The following is a 21,054-nucleotide window of genomic DNA, read 5'->3' as shown; positions in this document are numbered from 1 at the left end:
GAGAGTAAAAGCATGAAGGGTGATACCATGTCATTTCATCTATATTATCATGTTTCCATTTACATTATCATGTGAGGATGATAGTAAAAGCATGAAGGATGATGTCGTGCCATTTCATTTACATTATCATATTTTTACATTATCATGTATTTATGGCACGAAGGGTATTTCCGCGCAGGCGAGGACGAGAGACATGTATTATGTTATGATATCTTTTCATTGTGTATACATTCATGCCTTTACCTTGAGTTGTTACTGTTGCACCTATGTTTTCTATGTGACTTGTCATTGTTGTCTTGTCTTTATCTTCTGTCTCAATTGTTGTTGTGTTGTTCATGCCTTCTACCTGTTTAACTTGCAAATATTATGCTTTGCTTATTGTTGTCATATCTACATCCATGTTGTTTCTCCTTTGTTGCACTTTCGTATAAGCCTCCATGTTTAGCTTATAGGATCATGCCTTCCTTCATGTTCGTATACTTATATCTAAGCCTTCTACCATGTTAGTTAGTGAAATCTATGTTCTTTTACCTTAAAATATACCATTGCTTCCATGCCTTCTACCTAGTCTATTATTGTTACTCATATATACTGCATTGTTCGATATGGCTACCTGTGTATCTCCCATTTTATCATTATTGTTATTAGCAGTTCTTTCACATGGTTGGTACTATTATACTTATGCTCGGTGAGGGAGAGATAAATGTACGAGGGGTACCGATGTGCTATTCGATTTGATATCTTGAGTACATTTTTCACACTGTGAAAGTTATGAATTTACTATAGTGATTTCTTGTGGTGATTATTATAGTGCTTCACATATTTGTTCTTGTACGCTTCTTTGTTATATTTTAGAATTGTTTTGTTGCTAGTACTGCACATGTTATAATTGTGAGTATCTTTTAACTAAAAAGCCTTATAACTACTTCAACGAGGTTAGACAATATACTTACTAGGTATATGCGGATGGTTGTACTCATACTACACTTTCGCACCTTGCGTGCAGATTTTGGGCTGGAGTCGCTGTGTATGGCGGGAGCTGGCATTGAAGATGTACTTGTGTTCCAGTTATAGTTGTCACTTGCCCTTGGTAGTTTTAGATTTTGCTAATCTGTTTATGTAAACTTCAAATAGATGATGTATTTATTCAACTTTTGAAATTTCAAGTCTTAGAAACTCATGATTTGTACTACCAGTCTTTGGGATTTGTATAGAAAGTTTAATTATCTTATCCATCGTCTCTTATTACCTGATTTGAGTTGTGTTGATTTTATTTAGCTTACCTAGCGGGTTAAATTAGGTGTCATCATGACTATGCAGTTTTTGGGTCATGACAGTGAAATTATTATCAAGTTAAATAGATTCACATAAATTCTAACAGACGCGCAAATAATTTTACATTAACTATAGTTATACCAAGAAATTAATTTTTTTTATGTTGCTAATTTGCAACTTAACAAACCGCACTACCAGTTGATTGCTTGATTAGTAATTGTAACATAAAATATAATGAGAAGAGGTGATGCATCAAAGCACTTAAGCTTCTGGAGTAATTGACCAATAGAGCAATATAATTATGTTATTGGCTATGAGTTTCAAAGTCAAAAGTCAATCTCATATTAAGGGCCATGTACACACTACTAATAGGTCTTAGAAGTTCAATAAACACTTTTAATAACATTATAAGGCACTCAATTATTTATATGTTTAAAAGCATCTTTTCATATATATAAAAATTATTATCAATCAGTTAACATTTCTAAAATTAATATTATTAAACAACATACAGTCAGAAACTTGGTAAAGAAAAATCACTTTAGCACTCATGCAAGACAGAAACCAAAAAAATTATGTTCATCCAAAAGTAAAAGAATTAAAAATGACGGGAGGGTCTTAGGATGGCAAGCACAGATGCTGATGCATATATGATATAACACAGTAACTAAATTGTATAATGAGATATCAGGATAAAGATGAGGAACATTTAACCATACAAAATTGGTACCATATGGAAGTAATTCCAATGAAACAGAGTCAAGACACTTAAAGATAAAATATATTCATATAACAATGAAAAAGTTAATGTTCACCGCAAATAGTTTGTAGTGATAACCAGGGGAAAGCTATACGTTATGAAAATCTTTGTTTCTTTCTTATAGCTATAGATGTCCCAATATCAAATAATCAAAAAAGAAAACTATTTTAGCTAAGGGGGTTTCTTAGAGCACAACAAGGAAAGAGTAGTATACCTTAGGTATGAGCGCAAAGAAACAATAATTTTTTTTTTATTCTTCTTCCATAAGGGGGTTTCATAGATAAAAATTGTATAGCCAACCAGTAGCAAATCCCTTTTGATTTCTTCAAGCACTGAGTGCAATACGAGGTGAATAACTTTCAGTTAGCTACGTGATAGTAGTATGAATTCGTAGCGGGTTTCGTGCTGATAACGTGTTATGAAATAATATGAAACAAAGTAAAAAAAGAACAACTTAGAGAGATAATTAATAATTTTTTCTTAGTCTCTTAAAAATGGTAAGGGAACCTCCTATTTATAGGAAGAAAATGAGTTTGGTCCCCAAGTTATAGCTTGATCCTAACTAGATAGTCTCATAGTAACTAGGCTAGTTCCTATAATTACATTAGCCTCTAATTATTTAGCTTGCTCGCCAAGTAATTCTATAATGAATGGACATACATAATTGATATTTATAACATGGATAAAATTATATTTTCAATTTTAATCATGAATTAAATGAATAAGGCATTTGAGGGGTAATATTGCCGTTTTATTGACTTCGAGCCCGTTTGGATTAGCTGTTTTGAAGTATATGATAAGCATTAAGTGCTGAAACTGATTTAATAAATAAGCAATTATGTGTTTGGGTGCAAGTGCTGAAATTGATAATAAGTTGTTGCAGTATTTGATAAAAAAGTGTTGATAAGCTCTTTTTATGTTAAAATGACTTAAATAACTTTAGAACTGTTTATATTTATAAGGGCATAATTTATTCAAAATTTTAGATTCCAGATCGATTCAAATACAAAATATTCTATTTGTCATTTTATTTTAAATACAATTGTACTTAGATAAGATATATTTTATGATAAATATAATTTATTTTATGATAAGCATATAATCATAAGTTATAATAATTAATAAATTGACAAAAATTTCTCAGTAAAAAAAAAACCTAAATAGGACAAAATATTTGAAGAGAAACAAGCATTGTCTTCATCACCATAATACTTAGAAAGCAATACACCAAAAATTTGATATGCAGTTCAAAGATTAATGCACCTCATTTATTACATATAGTTCAAAGATTAATACACAATCACATAGATATAAATATGGAAAGGAATAGAGAATTGCTTATCTTAAATAGTCAATGATAATTGCAGATTTGAAAAGGCGGGGGAGGGGGGGAAGGGGGTTAGGTTGAAAAAAATACTTGAGGCGGTGAGTATCGATGTAGGAGTTTTGTTCTAAAAAGGAATATTTTAAGGATAAAATGGTAAAAATTTTGGTCAAACTTAAAGTGCTTATAAGCTAAAAATTTATAAGTTGGGGGTGACCAACTTATGACTTTTGGCTTATTTTTGACTTATAAGCACTTTTAACTTTACCAAACACGTAGATAAACCGAAAAGTGCTTATAAGCTTAGCCAAACACCCTCAAATTTATCGAGGAATAGCTTCTCCCACATTGATTATAAATTTAGTAATCCAAAATTAACTTATATCAGTATGTATTAGCTAATATTGAACGAAACAATAGCTAAATATAATCCTTAATTTGTAGCGAGATTAATCCTTATCTCACTAATTATGTTGTACAAAATCGAATCGTAACTGTTAACCGAACCGTAAAATTGGTTTATTGGTTTGCTGATATCAGCGTATCAGGGTAATGGTTGGTGAATAAATTAAAATTTTATAACTAACGGCTTAACGGTTAGGGGACGGATTACTCAATTTCCTTATCGGATAAACCGTTAATTTATACTTTCCCCTATATATATAAAGTACTACTTGAAACCCTAAATCACCGATTTCTCAATTCAACACCGGCAGCAATCGTCTCCCTCAATAGTCAACTCTTCAAAGTTCAAATATGGATTTGGTCAGACATGGATTGCATGTCATATGGATTTTTCTATGAGATAAGAAGGAGATTTATTTGTGCATTAGTTAACTAACTTTTCTCCTGGTATTTTTTTTTTTCTTTCAATTGAGTTGTCAAATATTTTTATCCATACCACATACTTATTTAGTCTCCCTTGTACTGCATATTGCATGTCACATGAACTAGAAAATATTATATAAATAAATTTGGACCTAAATTTTTCCTTATCTCTAGTTCTCTACTTTTTATTGTCTATTTGATTTAAGCGATAAACCGTCTGATAATCGCTAATCCGATACCAATCCGTCTGATATCTTATTGGTTCGCTAGCAAATTACTATATTTATAAATCGATAATCGATAAGCCGAACCGTTAAGTATAAATATCCGCCCGATAAGCACCCCTACCACTAACTAAATGCCTCATTTTGTCTTTTGCAATACTAGTTCCATTAAAATTTATAGCACGTTTAGTCGTGCTTTAAAACAGTTTATTTTTAAAAAGTATTTTTCAATAAAGTACATTTGGTGATAAAACAGTTTATGTGTGGCTAATTAATTTGAAAAGTAAGTTTGAGCAACAATTAGTATATGATCAAACTTTAAAAAAGTACTTCTAAGTACTCCATCCGTTTCAATTTAGATGATGTAGTTTGACTCGACACGAAGTTTAAGAAAAAAAGAAGACTTTTGAAACTTATGGTCTTAAAACCTTAAGGAGTAAAAGCTTTGCGGAGCCATGATATTTCTATGGTTATAAAAGCTTCTCATTAAGGGTAAAATAGGTAAATTAAGAGTTTAAATTTGAATTATTTTCAAATTTAGAAATGTGTCATTTATTTTGGAACAAACTAAAAAGAAAAGTATATCGTCTAATTTGAAAGGGAGAGAGTATATCTTTTCAAATGTGTTTTTCAAAAAAATATTTTTAGGGAGAAACTACTTTTGTCTTACTCAAAAACACTTTTTCCTTTTAAAAGGTTGGTCAAACACCTTTAACTTTTTGCTAAAAAAAGTTCTTTTGGCCAAAAAGAAGCACGAGGTAAAAGGAAAAGAATTATTTAAAAGGAAATATTTATTTTTAAAGTTTTAAGTTTATGCATTTTTCATGTCAATATTATTTGTATAATTAGGTCACTTATTAAGTAATTATCGATTAATTAATTATTAAGTAATTATCTAAATGCTATCATAGATTAAAAATTATTAGTAATATAAAAACTTTTAATATTTTTTCCGTTTGTAAAACTAGCTTTATCAAAACATTATTTAATAGAAATCTAATTTTGGTGCAAAAGGAAAGAACAACTTAAAAGAAAGGAAAGAAGAAGCCACCGGCACCGCTCGCTCAACTACCAGCCATAACGTAACAGAAAGATGGAACTCGTAACGTAACACCGCTAACAGCCTTCACTAGAAGCTACATCCTCCAACAGATTATATACCTCCACGTCACCACCATTTTACACGTAGCATCTCATAACTAGTCCTTCTTTTAAAAATACTGAAACTCTTTGTCACTCTATCTCCCCCGCATCTCCTCTTTCTTCACACAATCAATCAATTGCAAACCCAGCCTTATCTCATAAAAACACGAGAGAGAATGGAAACAAAGATAAACAAAGGAAAAAAACATTAATTATTTTATTTTATCTGATACTTATATATTTTTCTTTATAACAACATAGATTATAGAAATTCATTTAGTTAGATACTTATATTCATACAGAAATTGAAAACCTAATTATATATATAGTGAACAAATGAGATTTCGATTTCGATTTTGATTTTGATTTTGATTTTGATTTTGACTTTTATTTAATTTTATTTGAATTTTTTTTGTTCTTTTTTTTTTCTTCTTGGAATTGGTTAAATTTGAAATCTGCATGAGCGAGACGGTGAGAGAAGAATTGTTGTTGTTGAGAGGATTTTGATTTTTGGCACAACATGTCTGCTATAGTGTGCGGCAGCAAGAGATCCAATTTCTTCGAAGATTTGCAGTCATCGTCGTCGTCGCCGTCTTCTTCGCCGCCGGTTCCGAAGAGGATCCGCTGTTCTCCGTCTTCTTTCTCGCCGCCGCGATCCTCCGCTGCTGCCGCTAATTATTTTTCTACTCCATCCTCGGCGATCGATCATCTCCTATCGGTCTTCCCTGATATGGACAAGCAGGTTTAAATTTTTGTTTTTATTTTGATTAATTAAGTAATTTAATAATGTCAGAGCAATTATTTTTGCGTTTCAGCTTGTTTTGGAAGTTTTAGGCTTTTGGCTGTAAAGAGAATCGCTTTGTTAATCCTTTTGTTGTATTGAACTGGAAATGTTGAAAAACAATGAAAGAAAAGAAAGCTTATTTGATAACTACGGTGATTTTTTCGAAGTTTTTTAGGTCGCGGTGCAATTCATCTGGACAGACAGGTTTTCTTATTTGAATCTACTTATTAAGTAATTTTTTATTTTTTGTGCAACTGATTTGAGTTGTAGCTTGTTTGGGTCTTTTTTTAGCTGTAAAAATCTTTCCATTGGTGTATTGTACTTGAAATCCCGATTGAGAAAAAATAGGGGTGATTGGATATAGTTATTCTAGCTAATTTAGCTTTTGATGTGGTGGATGGTAGCTTTTTAGTGATTTTTTTGAAGTTTGAGGGCATCAAATAATTTGCTGCGCAGTTCATTTGGACAAACAGGTTTCTTTTTCCAGAAGTCAATTTTTTTTTTTTATTAAAAAAAAAGTAATTTAGTAATTAGAAATCGTTTGGAATTTCAGCTTTAAATTTCCGTCCTTTATAATCATAGTTGTATTGGTCTGGGAGTGTTCATTGAAAATGAAAAGATTGATCATCTATTCTGTTTTAGTGAAATTGGCTTTTGATTTTGTAGACGGCGGGGTTTTAGTGAAATGATTAAGTAATTTACCAATCACAGTGCAATTTATTTGAAATTTCAGCTTGTTTTGGAATTGTCAGCCATAAATATGCTTCCCTTTATATTTTTATTGTATTGGAGTGGGATTGTTGATTGAAAAGAAAAAGGATAATTTTCTATTCTTATTTTAGTTAACAGCTTTCCAATGTATTTTCAAAAAGATATTATGGTTCTATTTCCAACATACTATGTGGTTAGTAATTTGTATTCTGTAGACGCACAGAAGACATTTGTTATCTGTCTATGCCATATCTTGACAGGATGCATCTAGTTGCTGTCTTTGTTAAGTGCTTTGGACACAATATTTTAGTTGCTCTATTGGAATATAGAACTGCATCATTGTCTTTCCTCACCAGATGCCCAGATGTTATCAGCTTTCTTTCTTTTAACACATATGTGGAGAGTTAGTTTAATGTTAACATCTGTCATGTCATTTATTGGTTGTTTGAGTACAATGGTTAGTTTCCTTGACACGAATTTTAGTGGAATTTAGCATTACCATGGATCTTGATCAAAGTTTGACCATAACATTGCAAGCAGAAATTTTAGTTTTACCACTTGCTTACTTTTTGTTTCTCGTAAGACTAAATGTAAATGCATAGTCATATGGGTTGGAAATATTCAAGGACATACAAGTTGAATACGGGGATTTATAAATGTGTGCTGCATTCATGGTGGCGCTTAAAGGAGATATCAAAGTAACTTCCAGTGGATGGTTAAAAGAAATACAGTATTATTTTTCGAACTATGTATCAAGTTTATGTGAAGACCGTGTCTTTTGTAGTTACTTCTGCATTTTAGTTTAATAACATGGCTTGAGCCTCTATCTTTTTCCCAAACCTGCACAACATGTATAGATCCATGATTTTGGTTCCGTTTAAGTTTACGAATTAGTTGTTTATCAGGAAAGTGGTTTACTTTTGAGTTTAAACAGTAGGGTTTGGTGAAGGTTATTTAGAGATGTTGATAGATTACTGCAAAAAAATAGTGGCTCATGCAGATATAAATTCCTTTAAGGGACATTTGAGCAGAACATATGATGTGGATAACAGTTGCTCCCCATTCTGATTTGCCGATAGTAAAAGAAATGATCTTTTACCTTCTACCCCTGTTCCTCTCACATCACAGCTTGTACCCTCTCTCTCTCTCTCTCTCTCTCTCTCTCTCTCTCTCTCTCTCTCTCTCTCTCTCTCTCTCTCTCTCTCTTTAATTTTAAATTGACGCTACATCAGAAAATCTTAAGAGTGAATTTATGGAGTCTCCTGTAAAGTAAGTAGAAGAACATTTTTCGGAAAGGTATTTAAGTTGAAAAACCGCAAGTCCTTTATTTTAGCCTTAAGGAAAAAGATGGGGGTTTACATATACTCATAAGTGTTAAAATAAAACTTACGAAGGATTTTTGATTTAAAAAAATCCCATGGGGGAGCAGTTTAAAGTAACATTATGTAGGATTGCAAAAGTTGATGTGACTTGAGCTTTTGTTACCACGACATCCACTATGGGCTCATCTAGACTTCTTTTTAGTTCATAGTGCGGTTAAATACATGGTTTAGCATCATTAAATATGTAAGAAATCAAGGTGGAGCAATTGCTTATCTACGAAGAAAAGTGGACCAATTTGTATTGAGGAAAGTAAAAACAAATGCAAAACCAGCTGACCATGTTAAAATATGGATGTAACTGACCACCACGATGGTTTTTGCGTATATAGTGTATGTAGTGAATGAATGGGCCTAATAGAGTGAACGAATACATATAATTCATATAAATGACTTACCTAGTTTGGGGTTGAGGCATAGTTGATGGAGTTGGTGAAGTTCATGGTATAGGATCTTCGATTTCAATTCATGGTACCAATTCTGCCCGTGTTTATTGGATTTATGAGGAGTTCCATTCTTCAAGAAAATGCCAAGTGTCTACTTCATGCTCGACCTTGAGGTATCGTTCAGTAGACCACGAACATCATGTTTGTACTTGCTTTAGATAGGCTACCTAAAGTAAGCTCTTTATTTAAAAAAATACTCCTAAAGTAAACTTTAACATGTCAAACAATTAGGAGGGTACTTTAGGATGGTTCCCTATCAATAATTTTTTTTTTTTTTACTTGAACTTGGTTGCGCGCACAGGCTGTTGTTTTACTTACTTAGCTACCTGAGGTTTTAAAAGGTGTTATAAATGGTATATTTGAACTTTTAATCACTAGAGGAAGCATGCTTCTGATACTCTATCAAAAAGAGGAGCACTTCAGAGCAGATTCAAATCCCTAATTGTAAACTAGTGAAATATCGTTCATAATAGCTTACACAGTTATGCTGTTTAACTTGCTATAAAAACAGTTATGCCGTTGAAGTAAGTGTTCTCAACAATCATTATTCCTGTATAATTACTCTTAAATCCTTATAGTTCGTCAATTTGATCCTGAGGCACAAATACAATAACCTCTTCTATTCAAATTTCCTTGGCAACCTCTTTACATTTTGATTCAATGGAAATGTCTTTAAAAATAGATAACCATCGAGATCCAAATCAAATTTATCCAATGACTGCTGTAATTACTCTTAAATCCTTCCAACCCCTTGCTTGTCTTATTTATAACCAATTCTTGTTTTTGGGAATTAAATAGATATGCATCTAAAATTAGACTATGCTGCAATCATGCTAATTAGGTTGATAGTACTTCTATTTTTCTTTGTATTTGTAGTGGTTGCTTTCCCTTTTAGTTAAAAGATTTGTCGAAGTTACGATGATAATTAGTTTAATCTTATATCAATTGCTGATTACTCAAGTCACTATTATGCTTTCTTCTGCGGCTTATCCATCTGAGGTAGTCTTTGCTCTTACGGGAAGTGTAACTGCAAAATACCCAGCGAAGTTTCCCGTCTCTATGATGGGATGGTTAAGAAGGGAAGTAAGGGGATGAAGGGCAATGTCAAAAAGATCCGAATGATATATTGGCTGCAAAATATCAATGGCTTTAATACTGACTACAAGTCCCTTATAAAATTAGTCTTGTGACTATAGAAGTCTTGAGTGTAAAGAATTTTATGTTTGAGGATATAAAGAGTTAGGTGATAAAATTTAGTGCAGGGATTGTAGTAATCTCTTTGTATTATCCGCTCTTGCTGTTATTTCCCTAAGTCCCAACTATAGAAGGAAAGCTTTTGTAAAGCATGCAATATCTGATTCGGATTAACAAAAAAAAGAGAAATTCTCTAGGAAAAGGAACACAAGTGATATTGTATTTTAACTACAGAGTGAATTTGCTACAATACCAGGAATGAAGGTGGCCATCTTCTTATTATTGTCATTATGGCTGTTGTCGTAATTTATTTGTCTTCTGCAAGTAATTTTGTGGGAGAAGTGTAAAATATGTATCCAGTTAGAGCATCCATGATGGAAGTCACTTGATCAGTGTGATTAAAGTTTTTGAAAGTGTTTTAGAATTGATGAAATCTTGTAAGAATTAGCTCACCCACCAACTTTAGGTTCAAATGCACATATTAGGATTGATAAAGAAAAGAGGGACATCTTCGGACAGCACCAATTACGGATCATCAGTTTGGTAAAGGTTACTGCTTCCTTGAAGAGAGAAAAAAGGCTTTTGCTTTTGTAACGTAACAGGGTTTTGGATTGTCTGAAAAAAGAACTAATTATTACAACACTCCAAATACCTTTCAACTTCTAAAAGAATTAAAGAGGTGCACGTTTTCCGGGTTATTCTTGATAGGTGTCATATATAATGTGTATGTTGACTTTTACCTAATTCCAAGCGTTGTTACCTAATAGAATGCAGGTATAGAGAATAAAAGAAACACATTTCATCTTATTCCTACTAGAGGCGTTAAATTTTCTTCAGTCAATGATTCCTCGCAGATGCTATTTCAGAATTTCCCTCCGATTTCTTCTACTAATACTGATACTTGGATCTAAAATTCGTGATCGTTGTTTTATTCTAAGAGGATTTCTATCAATTCCGATTGATCCAGAAATGGTATGCTGTCTGATGATTTTCATTTAGTGATATCATTGATGGATCTAACTTTTGTGGTTCTGTTTTAAAAAACAATTCTATGAGGTTGTTGATTTGGATTCTGATAGCATTGAATTGTAAAAGCTACTTTTAGTTTCTTGACACATTTCTGTTATCTAGGTATCAAGTTCTATGGCATAGTTTCCTACAGTTTTTCTTGGTCAAACTTTTGTTTACCCTGAAAAGAGGAGAATTTAACCTAGATTTGGAATTTTGTAGTTGCTTGAGAGAGCACTGGAAGAATGCGGTGATGATCTGGATTCTGCCATCAAAAGACTAAATGAGCTTCGCTTGGGGTCTGCTGAGAATCTGGGGCCCCTCACAGGAAGATCTGATGCTACCCAGGAGATCGGCAGCCAGATCTTAACTCAAGGTGAACATCAATATGTAGATTCTTATTGATTGACATTGGATGTTTTATTTTTTTCCCTTCTGAATCTGTTTTGATAGAAACTTGGGGAATGACATCAAGTACTTTCTTTTGTGGCATCCTTTGTTTGTGTGCAATAATCACGTGCTATATAAGATCATTGTGAAACAAGACAATTCCGATTTGCTTTTTTTTTTTTTTCGGGAAAGTGATTATGTGATTAGAATTATAAAGACATTTCATAATTTTGAATGTGTAGTTTGTATAATTCGCCTTCCCGTAGATGTTCGTTTTGTAGCATTCTATTCACTTATAGCCTGTTTGGCCAAGCTTATTTTTGGGCCAAAAGTGCTTTTTTTGCCAAAAGCACTTTTGGTGTTTGGCCAAGCTTTTGGAAGGAAAAGTGCTTTTGAGGAGAAGCAGAAGCAGTTTTTGAGAAGCAGAAAAAAGTAGCTTCTCTCCAAAAGCACTTTTCTGAGAAGCACTTTTGAGAAAAATACATTTAGAAGCAGTTTTCAAAAGTTTGGCCAAACACTAATTACTGCTTAAAAGTGCTTTTCAAATTAATTAGCCAAACACAAACTGCTTCTCACCAAAAACACTTTTTTAAAAAGTACTTTTGAGAAAAACACTTCTCAAAATAAGCTGATTTTAGAAGCTTGGCCAAACAGGCTATTAATCTATGTGATGTTTCCATTGATCAGTCTAAAACCCTGTTCCTTGTCCAATCTGATGTTTGTTTGCTCCTTTCACTTGCTTGAAATGTATAAGCCACGATCCTGGCAGCTCGCCTCTCGTGATATGTTTTGTATATCGCAATTAGTATTCCGAGCTTACCTTGTGCATGTAAAAAACTGCTTACCATTTTTACTAGAAGTGCCGTGTAGCTAGTATTCTCTTTTCTCTTTAATTGGATAATTTAGTCGGCTGTGGTCAACACTTACTGACTTATTAACTTGACTCTGTTTCACAAATTTAATACTTGCACAGTTGCTTAGGGTAAATATCTGCACTACTTTATTACTTACTAACTTTGATGCATACTTATATTTATTGAATTTTAGTCGTTACTCACTTCTTTAATTTTTGGTTGTGGTGGAGAAGTGGTTGCATAGGTATAAAGAAATAATGAGTAGCTATTTAAAAATTTCTTCTGTTTGCTTGTGTTCGACTTAAAGTCTGATTTGTCAAAATGTTGAGGCAATCAGAGTCCACTCAAGCCCAACATGCTGTTCATTCATTAGAATGGTTATGTTTGGATCATGGGTTAACTGTTTAGTTGATTTTAAGAGAAATGTCTTGTTTCTTCAGAAGCACTCTACTGTTTTCAATTGGCCTTAAGGTATGACCCTGACACTAGACTGAAACTCGTGTTTGCTCTGGTCGCTTGTTTTTGTTAACTGGGTGAGCTGAGGCCATGGATGTACTACTTCGTAATTTTGTGCTTTAAGACCCTGTGAGAAAGATGGGGGACCTGAAAAATCCAGGAGCAGACTCCATTTACAATGCAGTAAAACTGCTACCAATCTTACTTTATTGCATGCATACTGAAAATGACGAGTGATTTTCCTCTGAGCTCACTCTCTGTTGATACTTCACCGTTCTTCCTTAGGTGTATCAGCACATTTGTTGGATGTCTTAGAAGTTCACTGGCACAAGTCTGTTTATACTGGTAGACACCATCCCTTTACACATTTTGGTGCAGGTAATGGTGGGCCCATACCTACAGAAGATTCATTGACAGGAAAAGAACTGCACATGGAGAGTACAGAATGGGTGGAGCTGTTTGTTAGAGAGATGATGAGTGCCTCAAATATAGATGATGCTAAAGTCCGTGCTTCACGAGCTCTTGAAGTCTTGGAGAAGTCTATTTGTGCCCGCGCAAAAGAGGAAACAGCTCGCGATGTCCAGCAGGTGGTCTAGAAATATTTAATTAACTTTATTTTGTCCACTAACACCATTCCGTCTGTTTTTTCTTCTATTTTTATTGCCATACCACTGCACTTGATTCAACTGGTCTACATTGTTTTTATTTGCTTCATTTGTCTATCACTTACTATGGACATGGTATACAGTTGTTTTGAAGGTCCTCAATCGGATGTGTAGATGTTGCGAAGCAACATCAATTGTTGCATAAAAATATTGAAAGCAGATATGAAATGAGTTAAAAGTGGGATCCTCCAGAGTGTAAAGTGAACATCAAATATGTTTAGATGGTTGAGGAATTAATGTTTTCATGGTCTGGCTATTAGCCTATTAGTATAGATCAGTAATGTTCTTTCCTTATAGGCACTCACCCCTCTCCGATCACCCCAACAACCAAGCACCACATATCAGTGTTTGTGAGGGTTGGGGCTGGAGATGCACTAAGTATTCCTATTCCAGGCTAATGATCTTATTTTGGTATGCCACTTCTTTTAAAATGTTGTGCACCTAAAAGGAAAAATGTTATTTCCACTTTCTTAGTGCTGGCTTTTGACATCAATAATACTTGCCATTTCCCAAAAAAAGGGAAAGAAGAAAAAATGTCAGTCCATATCTATACATATATAGTTATGCTTCCTCAAGAAAAATTATCTATATATTCATAGTTATTTAATTATTCAGGAAAACAACATGCTCAAGCAGCAGGTAGAAGCTCTTATTCAAGAGAATTCTATTTTGAAGCGAGCATTTGCTATTCAACGTGAGCGTCAGAAGGAGTTTGAGGATAGAGGGCATGAGGTGAATCAGCTGAAGCAGTTGGTGGCTCAGTACCAGGAGCAGCTGAGAACACTTGAGGTCAGATTACCCTATTTAGATCTCATGAAGTTTCGTAACTCATTTCATGGTTTCATATTTATTATACGTGCTTTGTGCAATCCGGGAGCAAAGATAAAATTTTGAAAAGAGAAATGAGGACTAAAATCTGGTTGTCAAGCATGCTTTCCTCTATAGAAAGGGGTAGAATGCACATTCCTCCTGGCTTCCAAACATAGAAACTTCCTTTTTTAAGAAATAGTTGTACTTCTGTATGTGCATAGATGCATGCATTATAAATGTTGGAAGTATGAAAGTCTTCAGTTCCCCCCCTGGAAGCTGGAAGTATGTTGATACATTTATGTGATTAAGAGTTCGGTTGGTACATTAATGCTATTAAGAGATTATTGCCAGCAATGGTGAGTTGCTTTATTGGGTTCCTGACTCTATTTTTAATTTTCTATCCCACCTCATTTCTCATATATGACATTAAGTGAATTGCCCTTTCTGTGTGATCAGGTTAATAACTATGCGCTATCGATGCATCTCAAGCAGGCGCAACAAAGCAACTCTATCCCCGGGCGTTTCCATCCGGACGTCTTTTAATGTGTATTATGTCCTTAAAATGGATAGGATAGCAATGGTCATGTCCTACCATCACTAGAGGCAGCGCATGATTCTGGGGGATGATACTAAGCCAGAATCTGTGTTTGCTTGGTTGAAGCCACCTGGTGCTGTTATAAGCCTAAGGGTAGCTGTAGTATCAAGTAAGTTATAGACATGGTTTTACTTGCTTTTCTGTTGGTACTTCTAGTTAGACTAGAAGTTTATACTATTCTGGTCTTTTGTTAATGATAATAAACTATTTGAAACACAATTGGCATGCTTTTAGGATTAAGTTCAATTCGATACTCGCTCTTTTCTATAGGTGCTTATTAAAGCTGTTTAATGGTTAATTGAAATGATCACCCCTCCCCCCTTCCCTTAATATTCCTGTTTTTTTGGGTCCCAGTTATATGCTCTGCTGAACACCTGTGTAAATTACATTGATAACATAATTTCTTTGATTTGACGTTGTACCTTATTTAATGTAAAGGATTAAGAATTTAAGATCAGCACACCAATTTGATAAAAGTAGGAAGGAGATCAGTACACCGTGTCCTTTCAAAATTTGTGCTTTATTTCTTTGTCTTAATTAGTTGAAATGTGGACCCAATTAATTAGAGTAGCTTGCTGGCAAGCAGGTGGTTTGGATCTCTTTATCGTGGTGTTTTCCGCAATTTGAGATCCACATTGGCTCGAACTCTTTAACTTTTTTCCCCATTCAAATCCTCTAAATTAGTGGTTGAAAGCTGAAACTCCGGGCAAAAAGGCTTCAAATACAACTAGCTGCAATGATTTTTTACATTATCATTGTAGTGGTGGGGGATGTGGCTCTTGGCAACGGGTTTGTTCGAACTCAAAACTTTTAATAGGTAAAATATGTGTGAGCTCAATATTACGAAGTAGGGGTGTACAAATAAATCTACAAATTGCACTAATCCGATAATTCTAGTTAAAACCGAGAAAAAACCCGACTATAGTTTGGTGTTGGAAAAAAAAATTTGACCATATTTGGTTTGGTTTAGTTTTAACTAAAAAAAGTTAAATTGAAATCAAACTAATCCGATATTATATGTATATCCGATATTATATGTATAGAAGTTTTAAATATATTTAATACATAAAAATATTTATGTTAGTGTAGTTTATAAATATTCTTTAGCTTTTTCATAGTTTTATCTTTTAACGTATTTTTTCAAGTTTGGGCTTATAATTTTTGGATGCTCCAATAAGTTTTATAGTCCATAAATGTTAGTAACTCAAATAAATTCTAAACTAAATCAAATCAATACTAATGCTAATAAAAGACATTCAATTCAATTGTACTATGAATGAAAATAGTGTCAGTATCTATTTTTTTAGTTTTTCATGGTTTAAATAAAATGTATAACTTATTTTTCTTTTAGTGGTTAGTCATGTAAATAATAGTATTTATTAGTCATAATTTTAAATTATGTTTGTTTTCATTATGGCTTATTCATAATATTTATTTTATGCGATTTTATCTTTATTGTTGAATATTTTACTACAATGACATGACTCAACTCATATTTATGTTATTTTATTGAAAAACACCTTATATAGTTCTGTCTTACTAGGATTAAAGAAATATTTGGAGCACAAAATTTTACGTTTTGTACTATGAAAACTTTATGAAAGAAAAAGAAAACCGAAAAAAACCCGACTTTTATTGGTTTGGTTTGGTATTTAGATTTAATAACTTGATACAATTGGTTTGGTTTGGTAATTAGAAAATCTGAACCAACCCTATCCATATACACCCCTATTACGAAGTTTAAAATAAATTTTTGAACACCGACAATGCTTCTATTATATTTTGGTCGATTAATCTGATCAGATGGTTGGCAAGTATGATGGTCCTAATAATGATCCTGCATGTATTTCGTGTGTCTTATCGGCGGATTTAAAAAACCTCGCAAATTGACTTGAGTTACAGGTGTGGTTCTCGTTGTATCTTGGCGTCTCTGTTTTAAAAGGCGTTTCTGGGGCGAGCCCCAGGGCGAGGTGTACCAAAAACGCCCCGGGGCGATGGTGTGGGGCGAAAGTCTCAAGAGGCGTACACTCCGCAATTCGGGGCGTTCGGGGCGCATTTTTTTAGTAAGGAGTAAGCCCTAGAGACTTTTTCAAATTAAAACAAAATTTGTTGAATTAGTCCTTCATGTAATACCCAAATTTTTAAAAGTGAGTTGGATAATTACTCAAAAGGTTTAAAAAGGAACTCAAAAGTATTTAAAAGTAAAGACCTTTTTTATTGATTTAAGCTCTAATTCATGGTTTTTCCAATTTTTTATCTTGTCCGCTAGTCAACTAATATCTCCTAAAAGCAACGAATATTTAATTTTTTTTACAAATACAAAGAGAACTACATTTTTTTTTATAGCAGCAAATCCAAAGTTCAAATTGCAGGTTAATCATCCTTTTTGTTCCTCCATATAGAAAACTTTATTCTTTTAGATTCAAATTACTTGTGCTTGTCAGTAATGTATAATAGATTGTTTGATTAGTTTTTTGTGGGGATGGAGCACACATATATATAATTTTCTTCAATTTTTATGCAATTTTACCTATTTATAAATATTAACTGTCATTATATTATTTTATAAAATATTAAAAATTAAATACCTATAGGGCTTACGCCCACGCCTTTTAAAATAGTGTTGGATTGTTCTTTACCTTGTGACCAAGTTGATTATTGGTCAGTGAAAATAGTAACAAGTATCCGAGACGTTATTGACAAAATGTTAGATTTGAACCCTTGATTTTAAAAGAACATTGAGTTTAGTGCAAAGACCCATAAATGTTGAACAAATTTTGGAACAACCTCTAGATTGTCGTTTAACAAATTGTAGGAGTACTTTCTTTTCTAGGTTATTAGCTCACATATACTAAAGCAATTACCGATCATCATCTTATCTTTGCTAATAACCTCTAAGCGGACAGTGTATAAGAATATAGAACTGCACAAAAATCATTAGTCAAAGTAATTGGTTTCTCCAGAAGATTGAAGAAGCTTTTGCCCCTTTATGACACGGCAAGTACATTTCATTTCCATTGTAAATTCAGATGACTTGTAAAGACATTTTTATAAAGACTTTGAAATATCACAATCAGATAATGTCAATGTTTTTCGGTTGCAAATCATGAACTTGTGACTAGACTTGGTTTAGGCGTGGACTACTCTTAATATGCTATGTCACACAATTACCTCATTTGTATACCAAGGGACTGTTTTCAAAGTCTATCTTTATAGTCTCAGGTGATGTATGATACATTATAGACCAAGGAATAAAGAATTTTAAGGTTATGGGTTCCTAAAGAAATCTCAAGTTAATATACAATAATAACTGGATTAACGAATTGAATTCCAAGCTATAGTATTCTTATACTTTTAATGATTTTAAATATAAATATATGATATAGACAAAAGTTACTGGATTCATGAGAACAATGTGTGACTAATGCCCCGGATCCGCCCCTACACCAAGGAATAAAGGCAATCACTCCTCACTTTTCAACATTTGGAATTAAAACATTGGTGGTCACCGATAGCTAAAATCATCTCAAAATTGAAGCTAAAAAAGTAGAGTTTTTGCATTTTTCTTAACCATAAGGCTAGAAGCTCAGTTTAGAGTTGATTGGCCGATTCTTCCTTAATTGACCCGTTAGCTCTAGTAGAGATAAATTTTCTTCTAGAAGTCATTTTGTTCAACCTATTTGACATCAAGATATTGCCAAAAATTTACAACAAAATTAGGAGCCATACCAAATTATTGGCTCTTGCATATGAAAGTTGCAGGTATCAAGATCTAGAATATGAGTTTTCTAATAAAGATCTTACCTGAAACTTGTACTCCACCAATTAACAAGAACATAAGAAAACAAGTCAATGTAATAAACAAACATATAGTGTCAGTACAACCAAGAGCTTGTCTGCTCTGAAACAACAAATTAAGATCAAATACTTTGAATACAGAGCCAAAGGTTGTCATTCTTGCTCCTTCCCCTACCTCTTCATGTGCTTTAATTTTCTCTAATCCAACTAATTAAAAAGAGAAAAAAAAAAAAAAATCTTAGTTGACTTAACTAGACCTCAGATCCAATTTCTCATAGAAACTAAGAAAGTAAACTAAACTAAACTATACAATCATTCATGCAAATTCTTGTTCCTATCTGTACAAATCTAAATCATAAAAACTAGTACTAGTAAAGATTCATCTTGTAACATAAGGCTTTCTTTCAATTGGTTTTCTTGAAACAGGCTCAAGCTAAGATTCTGCTCGTGACTGTAATAGTATGCTAATAAAAATGGAACAATAAAGATTTGTAGTAATTTGCATGGCTTTTCAAGAAATTGGAATAAGCCTTCCACCAACTTTCATCATCTTCTTGAATTCATCAAAATTTACCATACCATCACCATCTACATCAATTTTCCTTATCATTTCCTTACAATCTTCCAATTTCTTCCCTTGATTCAATCCCAAAGATGAAAGTACTTTACTCAACTCTTCCTCTGATATTAATCCATCTTTATCATAATCAAATACATCAAATGCATCTTTAAGATCCCTCTCTCTATTTGCCTCCTCTTCTTGATTCATTTCTCCACTATTTTCTTGACTCCCAATTATTCCTTCTATTCCCAAGAATGAATGACAAAGCTCATAAAACTCATCAAGATCAATTAAACCATCTTTATTTGAATCAACTTTTTCAACCATTTCAACTATATCTATATCCTCCATATAAATACCAATATTCTTGAGTGATTGCTTTAGCTCTTGCTTTGTTATATAGCCATCATTGTTCTTGTCAAAAGTTGCAAATATACTCCTTAACTCAACCTTGTTATGGCTGTTTGAAGTACTCCTTCTCATGATTTTTTGTTCAGCCATAGGTGGTGAACTTAAAGTTGAGTTCTTGACAAGAGGAGATGGAGTTGGAGTTTGAGCTTTAATTGAAAGAGAATAGATCCAAGATTGGAATTTTTTTGTAGGGAAATTGAAAAGGGTGGTAATTAAACCAAGAATGAAGAGAAGTGCTAAGAAAAGAATGCTTAGTGTCAACATTTTTTTGCTCTTCTTCTTCTTGGGATTCAATGAAACAGAAAATGAAAGATGAAAAAGAGTTTCAAAGTTAAGTATTGGAATATAGTTTTCTTGAAATGAAATAAGAAAGTATTGAAAGGGAAGTATACGCGTTTGTTTGATGCTTTTGCTTTAACTTTTATTTTTTATTTTAAATCTTGATCCCACACAAACGCGTGAAACTGTAATAACTGTAAATTAAATTTTTTTCTCTATACGCGTGGTTTCCATGTTCTAGGTGAAGTAGGGTTAGGTTGAGTGGTGGTAAAGGGAGGGGGAGAGGGGGGTTCAGAATTATAACTAATGGGATTAGTCAAAACTTATTTGTACGTTACACTAAAACCTAAAAGTAAACAATTTGATTATGCTCTTTACTCAGTCTTTTTCAATTTAGATGACATAGTTCAAGCTTATCGAGAGTTAATTTGATTTATTTTTAAAATTAAATTGGATTAGTTCAACTCAATATTTTAAAACTAAAATTTAAATATTCAAAAGTTATATGAAAAATATTATAAATTACAAGTTTTCTCATGTCAATATGATAAAAATATATATTTTGACACAATTTAATATTTGATAAGCGAAATGTGTCATCTAATTTAAAATGGAGAGAGTATCCTTCTTCAAATTAGGATGCTAGTATTGACTACACCATAAATTTTCTACTACACTCTCCGTTTAAATATAGTAGTTCCTTTTCTTCCCTTAACAATTCAAATACAGATTTGCATACCCCTATTATTTCGTTGAAATCGAAATGTGCACTAAATATTTTTTGAGAGATCTCCTCCAAATTACTTGTATATTACTTGTATGGTTATCAAAATCCTGAACATCAACATACAGGTTCCATCACATGCAAGTGGTAGTATAAGATTCTTTAGTTATTGTTCTTGAAAAATGACTTAGTCTGACCCGTTCCTCGAAATAAGTTTTTACGGGATTCGTATCTATCAAAATTTTAACTTCTTATTTCGACGAACAAATAATAATTGAGTCACTACTGCGTCGAACAACTCTTAATGTTGCATCTCTTCCAAGATTGATATCTTTTAGTAGCAATTGTTGTTGCGGTTTGAACAACAAATGGTGTTCCTCTTCTCGTATTTTTGAATTTATAAGTACCAGTGGAGGACCAAGAAACTACTCAAC

General features: G+C 32.9%; 2 protein-coding genes across 2 annotated transcripts; one reads left to right on the top strand and one right to left on the bottom strand.

Moving 5' to 3' along the window:
• The first annotated feature begins 5,466 nt into the window (after positions 1-5,466).
• LOC107786812 (uncharacterized) lies at positions 5,467-15,180 on the top strand. Its single transcript, XM_016608317.2, has 5 exons — positions 5,467-6,296; positions 11,299-11,452; positions 13,155-13,363; positions 14,057-14,230; positions 14,708-15,180. The coding sequence occupies exons 1-5, from the start codon at positions 6,075-6,077 to the stop codon at positions 14,792-14,794; spliced, it is 846 nt and encodes a 281-aa protein (XP_016463803.1). The 5' UTR covers positions 5,467-6,074; the 3' UTR covers positions 14,795-15,180.
• Positions 15,181-18,683: 3,503 nt separating this feature from the next.
• Positions 18,684-19,984, bottom strand: LOC107786814 (calmodulin-like protein 3). Its single transcript, XM_016608318.2, has one exon. The coding sequence runs from the start codon at positions 19,879-19,881 to the stop codon at positions 19,156-19,158; it is 726 nt and encodes a 241-aa protein (XP_016463804.1). The 5' UTR covers positions 19,882-19,984; the 3' UTR covers positions 18,684-19,155.
• Positions 19,985-21,054: the final 1,070 nt, after the last annotated feature.

This window comes from Nicotiana tabacum, chromosome 9 (genome assembly GCF_000715075.1).
Source record: "Nicotiana tabacum cultivar K326 chromosome 9, ASM71507v2, whole genome shotgun sequence".
Taxonomy (NCBI): domain Eukaryota; kingdom Viridiplantae; phylum Streptophyta; class Magnoliopsida; order Solanales; family Solanaceae; genus Nicotiana; species Nicotiana tabacum.
Note: the sequence above shows the minus strand (reverse complement) of the source record. Positions and strands in the feature narration are given on the sequence as shown.